This window comes from Drosophila gunungcola, unplaced genomic scaffold (assembly GCF_025200985.1).
Source record: "Drosophila gunungcola strain Sukarami unplaced genomic scaffold, Dgunungcola_SK_2 000194F, whole genome shotgun sequence".
NCBI lineage: Eukaryota > Metazoa > Arthropoda > Insecta > Diptera > Drosophilidae > Drosophila > Drosophila gunungcola.
The window spans coordinates 90,813-99,045 of record NW_026453355.1 but is presented as its reverse complement, the minus strand read 5'-3'; the positions used below and the strand labels follow the sequence as shown (position 1 = coordinate 99,045).

Below are 8,233 nucleotides of genomic sequence, written 5' to 3'. Positions count from 1 at the left end.
AATGAGCAATGGAATTAGGCTATTAAATGTATACGAAATATTGTTACCATTTAAAGATAACAATCGTTAATCTTAGCGGGATAAACACAATATAATAAACAAAACAATAAAGTTTGAATTTAACGTTAAAAAGGCAGTGTGACCGTGAACTTATTACCAAAAAATCTCAAGCAGTATCCATATAGTTGTCTTTGTCTCTGAGCTTCAATGAATCCGTCAATGAATGAGGCAACAATGTAGTGTCATGCATTTTTCCCGGAGGGCAGCGTCGGCTAGCCACGGAGTCCCAGGGCGGAGTACCCCCTATGCCCTGCAGTCCAAACAATCGATACCGACTCATCGGACGTCTCACGTCACTGACTTGACGATTACCATCACTATCGCAAATCAAAACAAAACAATGTATTTTTTTTTACATCAAAACTAAGACAATTGGACGAAATTGGTGGCTTCGGTGTCCTCGCCACAACGCACTCACCCTTCCTTGGGTGCCCTAAGAATAATATTGGAGGCACACCCCATCTCCGGCAGACCGGAGTCTATTCCTGGTGGATTAGATCTGCTCATCTCCCCGCCCAAAGTAACTCACACAACCATCTCGGTAGCTTTTTTTACATGTAATTTTGGGCAAGATTAATTATAGAATACATTCAAATTTAATTCCTACTCATAATCTACTCTTTTCATTAGCAACACTGAAGGCCGAACTCAGACCGTCGCCTAGATGAGAAGTGGTCATAGCGATAATGGAAGGGAAATTTTTTGACGCTTAAAATTACACGGATGTGAATTACACGGCACCAAATTGGAGGCGTTTGCCAACCGGGTCACCTAATACTGAGGAGCTCCAAGGGAAAAGAAGGGACGTGCTAAAAGGGTAAGTACGCTAAATAAATCCCTTAATTCATTAAGTTTTGCAACCCAATTTAATCGTAGTTGGACGCGCGGCTGGGGTGCGGAATTAATGCCTCTAATTCCAGATTAGATTTCACAGTGAGTGCTTTGAAACAATTCTTTGACTGCCTGATTTCACAAATTAAATAAATAAAACTAATTTATTTCAAAGTTCAACGTTGCTCATTGTCGAAGCTGCGACCAGAAGAAGAGACCGCTTGCGGCGAAACCCGAGTCTGCACGGAGCCAAATGGTCCGGAGGATTCACACAGCGTCTGCGTTAGAGGGCCTGGAGGCAGTGCGTCAGTGGTCCCAGAGATGACCAGGTGGTCAGCGCGGGTGTTCGTTCCCGGAACGGACTCACCGAGGGAATCTCCGTATGTGGCTGACGCGGAAGGCTGTTGATGCTGCTGATCTCTGATGCTGCTGATCTCTGATGCTGCTGCGCGGATCACTGCTGCTAATGCTACTGCGGCTGATGCCACTAATAGCTGCCGCTACTGAAGCTGATCGCTGCTGCTGGTGGACGATGTGGTCTTCACGACCAGGTTAGATCCGCCTGGTAAGTGTTCACCTTCCCGAATCTTCTAAATTTCCGGGGCCCTTTAGATAGGGTCCCCGGCGGCTTCAATATAAAAAAAAAACACTGTCATTTACAAGTTTAGGACTAATAAATAACTACTCACTTTGAGTTATCTTAACACTAATTACGAATTTTTGTCTTAATTTTTTTCCCGACCGTACTCCTACGACTTCTTGCAGCAACTAAAGCAAAACCCTGACCTACACCAAAGTCGTTCGCCGTTCTCCCTCCCGCTCTCCCAAAATGGGTCAGTGAACGAATTCAAGGCTATTTAACCCAGTTAACGAGCGAACCGGGCTAAATTTAAATAGCTAGATCCTCTCCCGCTATCAACAGTCGGTGTCACCACCGAATCTTATCGATAGCGGGACCTGCTGACGTATCGGTTGTTTTGGTACTTTCCAGACGGCTTGAACTAAAAATGCAACACCACCCTGGATTCCGAGAGACGCTAACACAGAGTATTAGACAAGCACAGAAATACTTGGTAGCATTTGGATTTGGACCAACCGGATTCAGCCGGCCTCGATACCAAGATGCGGTTCCAACGGTGTCCAACGCGGGGCCCACGCTTTACGGGAAGTAGACTCATTCCGACTCTGAGCTCGTGTACTTTGTGGTTCCTCTTTCCAGATCATAACCTAATGTCCTTGGCATGGTACACTCCAATAATAGTTTTCCAATAAATTTTAGCTTCTTGTGTTTTGTTCAGTACTTACCAAAGAATATTATTTATTAATGCGGCTATTATTCACTGCAGAGTTATTCAGGAAAGGGAACACATCTGCACAACTTTTTTTTTTGAGTGCCGTCATCCTACTTATAACCTGATTCCAGTGGCCCATTAAAAAGCATTTACTGATCGCAATTAAATGCGGCATTTAGCCTTATGGAATTCCCTGTGTAAATAAAAGCGCATTAGGCTAAATGTGTTTTAATGAGCCAATGGAATTAGGCTATTAAATGTATACGAAATATTGTTACCATTTAAAGATAACAATCGTTAATCTTAGCGGGATAAACACAATATAATAAACAAAACAATAAAGTTTGAATTTAACGTTAAAAAGGCAGTGTGACCGTGAACTTATTACCAAAAAATCTCAAGCAGTATCCATATAGTTGTCTTTGTCTCTGAGCTTCAATGAATCCGTCAATGAATGAGGCAAACAATGTAGTGTCATGCATTTTTCCCGGAGGGCAGCGTCGGCTAGCCACGGAGTCCCAGGGCGGAGTACCTCCTATGCCCTGCAGTCCAAACAATCGATACCGACTCATCGGACGTCTCACGTCACTGACTTGACGATTACCATCACTATCGCAAATCAAAACAAAACAATGTATTTTTTTTTTTACATCAAAACTAAGACAATTGGACGAAATTGGTGGCTTCGGTGTCCTCGCCACAACGCACTCACCCTTCCTTGGGTGCCCCAAGAATAATATTGGAGGCACACCCCATCTCCGGCAGACCGGAGTCTATTCCTGGTGGATTAGGATCTGCTCATCTCCCCGCCCAAAGTAACTCACACAACCATCTCGGTAGCTTTTTTTACATGTAATTTTGGGCAAGATTAATTATAGAATACATTCAAATTTAATTCCTACTCATAATCTACTCTTTTCATTAGCAACACTGAAGGCCGAACTCAGACCGTCGCCTAGATGAGAAGTGGTCATAGCGATAATGGAAGGGAAATTTTTTGACGCTTAAAATTACACGGATGTGAATTACACGGCACCAAATTGGAGGCGTTTGCCAACCGGGTCACCTAATACTGAGGAGCTCCAAGGGAAAAGAAGGGACGTGCTAAAAGGGTAAGTACGCTAAATAAATCCCTTAATTCATTAAGTTTTGCAACCCAATTTAATCGTAGTTGGACGCGCGGCTGGGGTGCGGAATTAATGCCTCTAATTCCAGATTAGATTTCACAGTGAGTGCTTTGAAACAATTCTTTGACTGCCTGATTTCACAAATTAATAAATAAAACTAATTTATTTCAAAGTTCAACGTTGCTCATTGTCGAAGCTGCGACCAGAAGAAGAGACCGCTTGCGGCGAAACCCGAGTCTGCACGGAGCCAAATGGTCCGGAGGATTCACACAGCGTCTGCGTTAGAGGGCCTGGAGGCAGTGCGTCAGTGGTCCCAGAGATGACCAGGTGGTCAGCGCGGGTGTTCGTTCCCGGAACGGACTCACCGAGGGAATCTCCGTATGTGGCTGACGCGGAAGGCTGTTGATGCTGCTGATCTCTGATGCTGCTGCGCGGATCACTGCTGCTAATGCTACTGCGGCTGATGCCACTAATAGCTGCCGCTACTGAAGCTGATCGCTGCTGCTGGTGGACGATGTGGTCTTCACGACCAGGTTAGATCCGCCTGGTAAGTGTTCACCTTCCCGAATCTTCTAAATTTCCGGGGCCCTTTAGATAGGGTCCCCGGCGGCTTCAATATTAAAAAAAAACACTGTCATTTACAAGTTTAGGACTAATAAATAACTACTCACTTTGAGTTATCTTAACACTAATTACGAATTTTTGTCTTAATTTTTTTCCCGACCGTTCTCCTACGACTTCTTGCAGCAACTAAAGCAAAACCCTGACCTACACCAAAGTCGTTCGCCGTTTTCCCTCCCGCTCTCCCAAAATGGGTCAGTGAACGAATTCAAGGCTATTTAACCCAGTTAACGAGCAAACCGGGCTAAATTTAAATAGCTAGATCCTCTCCCGCTATCAACAGTCGGTGTCACCACCGAATCTTATCGATAGCGGGACCTGCTGACGTATCGGTTGTTTTGGTACTTTCCAGACGGCTTGATCTAAAAATGCAACACCACCCTGGATTCCGAGAGACGCTAACACAGAGTATTAGACAAGCACAGAAATACTTGGGAGCATTTGGATTTGGACCAACCGGATTCAGCCGGCCTCGATACCAAGATGCGGTTCCAACGGTGTCCAACGCGGGGCCCACGCTTTACGGGAAGTAGACTCATTCCGACTCTGAGCTCGTGTACTTTGTGGTTCCTCTTTCCAGATCATAACCTAATGTCCTTGGCATGGTACACTCCAATCGGTCGTCCTTGAAGACCTTCGAGCTGACTGTCTTGACCATCCGAGCTTTCAGGAACTTCCGAGCAAACTTGGCATTAAAGGCCTTTTTAAAATCGCTGGGGCCAAGTTGCGGCGATACACTTCCTGGCCTGGCTTCGCAAGGAAAGTACGAGCCCTTTTGTCGTACCGCAGCCGACTCCGATCATATGCATTTTCGAGGTTCTTCTGCACCTTGTCATGGATCACTTGGAGGTTATCAGCCGTTTCCATCCCCGCCATTTCATGATCACACAGCGACTTCAACTTCCTTGCCAACTTGTAGCTGGCTCCGTTCAGGAACATGTATAATCCGAACACGGTGAAGAACGGAGCTTCTCCAGTTGCTGAATGAACCGCGTTGCGGATGGCCACCTCAATCTCCGGAAGATACGCGTCCCATTCTCGATGGTCTTCTTCTTAATAGTTTCGGATCGCCGCCAACACGCTTTGGTTTACCCTTTCCGCTGCGTTGCTTTGCGGACTGGCGTCATGCGGACTAGCGTCATGATGTGCGTAATGCCAAAGCTTTCCATCGCCTCCTCGAAGATCTTGGACGTAAACTGGCGGCCGTTGTCCGAATGCACTATTTCTGGAACCCCAAACTTGTAGAAAACCTCGTGAATGAGGGACTCCACTACATTTGCGGCCGATGCCTCTTGCATGGCTTTCAGAAAAGTGTATTTGGAAAATTGATCCACCACAATGAAGATGTGGGCCTGTCCCTTCTTCGACCTCGGATATTTCCCCAGGAAATCGATATACAGCTTCTGAAATGGCTGCTCAGTCTGGACTCTCTCACTGATACCAACTTGCATCCGGAAATTCGGGGATTTCGTCTCCTTACAGACTTCACACCTGCGTATAGACTTCCGGACTTGCAGTGCCATGCCAGGCGAGTAAAACTGCCGCCGTAGGATTTCCAGAGTTTTTCCCATTCCGCCATGAGCTGCTGTTGGATCCGAGTGTGCACGCTCAATTATGCTGTGGGTCAGACTCTGGGGAATCCACAACTTCCATTCGAAGCCTTCCACCTCGTCATCCAGATTTGAAGAAGAGACTCTCTTGAAGATGAGACCATCCACTATCCTCAAGTCAGGTAGGTTGGCCAAGTTTCTTTCCACTTCTTGTAACAACTCCGTGTATTCTTCCCCAGCAAACTCAGTGGTCTCGAAGTTAAGTAACTCTGACGGGTCCAGCGTTAGCTCTTCAACACAACGTGAAAGGGTATATGCCACGACGTTTTCGCTTCCTTTTCTGTGTTCGATGTTGAAGTTATATCCCTGGAGTTGCAATGACCACCGAGCCAACCGACCCGAAAGGTCATTCATGGACAAAAACCACTTCAAGCTGGCATGATCCGTGATGCAGGTAAACGGTATTCCTTCTACATACGGCCGGAACTTACGAATGGCCAGCAGGGCTGCGAGGCATTCTTTTTCGGTGACGGTGTAGTAGACTTGGTGACAACTCATCTTGGCCGAGAAGAACGCTATTGGTTGCTCCTGGCCGTCTTCATCCCGCTGGAACAACACTGCACCGCCTCCGATCTGGGATGCATCGCACTGGATGAAAAAGTGCCGCTTGAAGTCCGCATGTACCAGCACTGGCGCAGTAGTTAGGGCCATTTTCATGGACTCTACTGCCAGCTGTGCTCCTGGACTCAAGGAAAACTTCTTATTTCCCGTCTTCTTCAAGGATTCCGTGAGCGGGGCTGCCAACGTCGCGAAGTTCTTTATAAACCGACGGTACCAACCCGCGGTTATAAGAAAGGCTCTCACTTCCTTCATGGTCCTTGGCTCAGGCATCCGCCTAATGGCTGCTACACGCCCTGGATCCATCCGCAGACGTCCTCCACCCACTATGAAGCCGAGGTAGGTCAAAGACTTGAAGCAAAACTTCGACTTGCTCAGACCTATGGTTAATCCTGCTTCTTTCAGGCATTCAGCGACTCGGCGAAGATACTTCATGTGCGTATCATGTCTGGCGCTAGTATTACCAGGTCATCCAAGTAGACAAACACATTCGAGCGGATCTCAGCTGGAATTACTCGGTCCATGAGTCTCTCCAGCCTCTGTGATGCGTTACAGAGTCCGAAAGGCATTACCCGAAACTGGTAAAGAGGCCGACCAGGAACCGGCTGTGTATTCTTTGCTGCTCGTGTCCAACTCAATCTGCCAAAAAGCGAACTTCAAAACCACGCTGGAAATGAAGTACGTTTGGTCGATTCTGGAGAGGAAGCCGGCTATGCTGGGCAGCGGGTAAGCATCTTTGATGGTCACCTCATTAAGCTTGCGTGCGTCTAAGCAGAACCGGTGTTTACCAGACCTTGACACCACGGTGGTGCGATTGCTCCAGGGGCTTTGCTTTCCTCGATGACTCCGAGCGCTAGCATCTTGTCGACCTCGTCATCGGCCAACTTTCTGCTTCGCGAGAGACATCGGATAGGGTCGATCTTTGAACACTTTGGCTCCGTCCATCAGCTCAATAGTGTGCTCCTCCAGACTGGTGGTACCTAAGCCATCGTTTTGAAAGTCAAGAACTGCTGCTTGATCTCCTCCAGCTCCTGCTCCTCGGCTTTGGAAAGCGTCCAGGACTCGGGATCGGCTTTCTCCTCATCGGCATCCTCTACCTCCGCGTAGTGCTCCATCTCCCTCAAGTGTAATTCTTCGGCCTTCTTCACGCCTTCGGGATCGATGTGGCCTATAATTGCTGGGGCCAGTCCAAATGCTTGCCAAAAATCCACTCCAAAATAGGCTGGCTGCTCCAGGTAAGGACATAAATAGAAGAGAATGTGCTCCGTCCGTCCTCGGTATTCCACCGGTAGCTTGACCCGTCCTATAATTGACAAATCCTCTCCAGACGCCGTACGGACTGCGGATAAGTACTTCTGGACGGACACATCCAATGCCTCAACCAGCTCTCTGCCACCTTTACCAAGCAGACTAACACTCGCTCCAGTGTCCAACAACCCCGTCAGTTGCTCGGACTGCGGCGAATGGTCTCGGATCACGCGATAAACTCCGCATCACGGCGGCCACCGCTTCGCGTCGGCAGGCCCGAAGTTTTCGAAATCGATCCCTGGCCTTCTGCACCTTGCGAGACACCATACGCATCCCGCCTAACTGATGTTCTGAGAAGATCCTGTTCCTGATTTCTAGGTACCGACGCATCCTCTCCGCATAGGGTAAGTATCGTGAATTAGACTTATTACTATTCTTAGAAGGTAAACATTTATTTAACTCTACCAACCTCAAGAGCTTTTTAATTATCTTAACCAACTGTCGCTCCGACAGTGGCCTTTTCAACCACTTCTCCGAGCTGCTGCTCCCTCTGCAGAAGTTGGTGCATCCGGTCGTGCTCCGTCTGGTGGCATTGGAACCTATCCATCAGCGAGTTTCGGAGCACCTCTTGCCACGGGCATTGGCTCTGCCGCTGCAGGAACTCCAACCGGAAGAGAAAATCCTCCACCGAGTTTCGTTCATTCTCACCATCGAAGGATACGCCCCACCGCTCAATTCTCCATTGCTGGTTGGCGGCTGCCGGCCCAACATTTGCATACACGCGCGGCTCCTCGCGGAACTCTGAGGATCTGCGATCCTCAACGCACCAGCTTCGGGCCGGGCCATCGTCCCGGCGCGACCTTCCATGGTCCGGAGGATATCCGAG

At 48.0% G+C, this 8,233-nt stretch overlaps 1 protein-coding gene and 2 long non-coding RNA genes across 4 annotated transcripts; all 3 read left to right on the top strand.

Annotated features, from left to right (window-relative positions):
- The first annotated feature begins 580 nt into the window (after positions 1-580).
- LOC128265969 (uncharacterized) lies at positions 581-1,292 on the top strand. Its single transcript, XR_008268986.1, has 4 exons — positions 581-617; positions 691-877; positions 937-993; positions 1,067-1,292. It is a non-coding gene; the product is annotated as an uncharacterized LOC128265969 (long non-coding RNA).
- Positions 1,293-2,841: 1,549 nt separating this feature from the next.
- LOC128265967 (uncharacterized) lies at positions 2,842-3,761 on the top strand. 2 transcript variants are annotated; one of them, XR_008268985.1, is made up of 4 exons: positions 2,842-3,035; positions 3,109-3,295; positions 3,355-3,411; positions 3,484-3,761. It is a non-coding gene; the product is annotated as an uncharacterized LOC128265967 (long non-coding RNA). The 2 variants fall into 2 exon arrangements; XR_008268984.1 differs by having other exon boundaries at positions 2,842-2,998; positions 3,484-3,756.
- A 2,274-nt stretch (positions 3,762-6,035) lies between these two features.
- Positions 6,036-6,829, top strand: LOC128265971 (uncharacterized). Its single transcript, XM_053002232.1, has 3 exons — positions 6,036-6,438; positions 6,505-6,534; positions 6,655-6,829. Exons 1-3 carry the CDS (start codon positions 6,134-6,136, stop codon positions 6,827-6,829), a joined length of 510 nt encoding a protein of 169 aa, XP_052858192.1. The 5' UTR covers positions 6,036-6,133.
- The last annotated feature ends 1,404 nt before the right edge of the window (positions 6,830-8,233 follow it).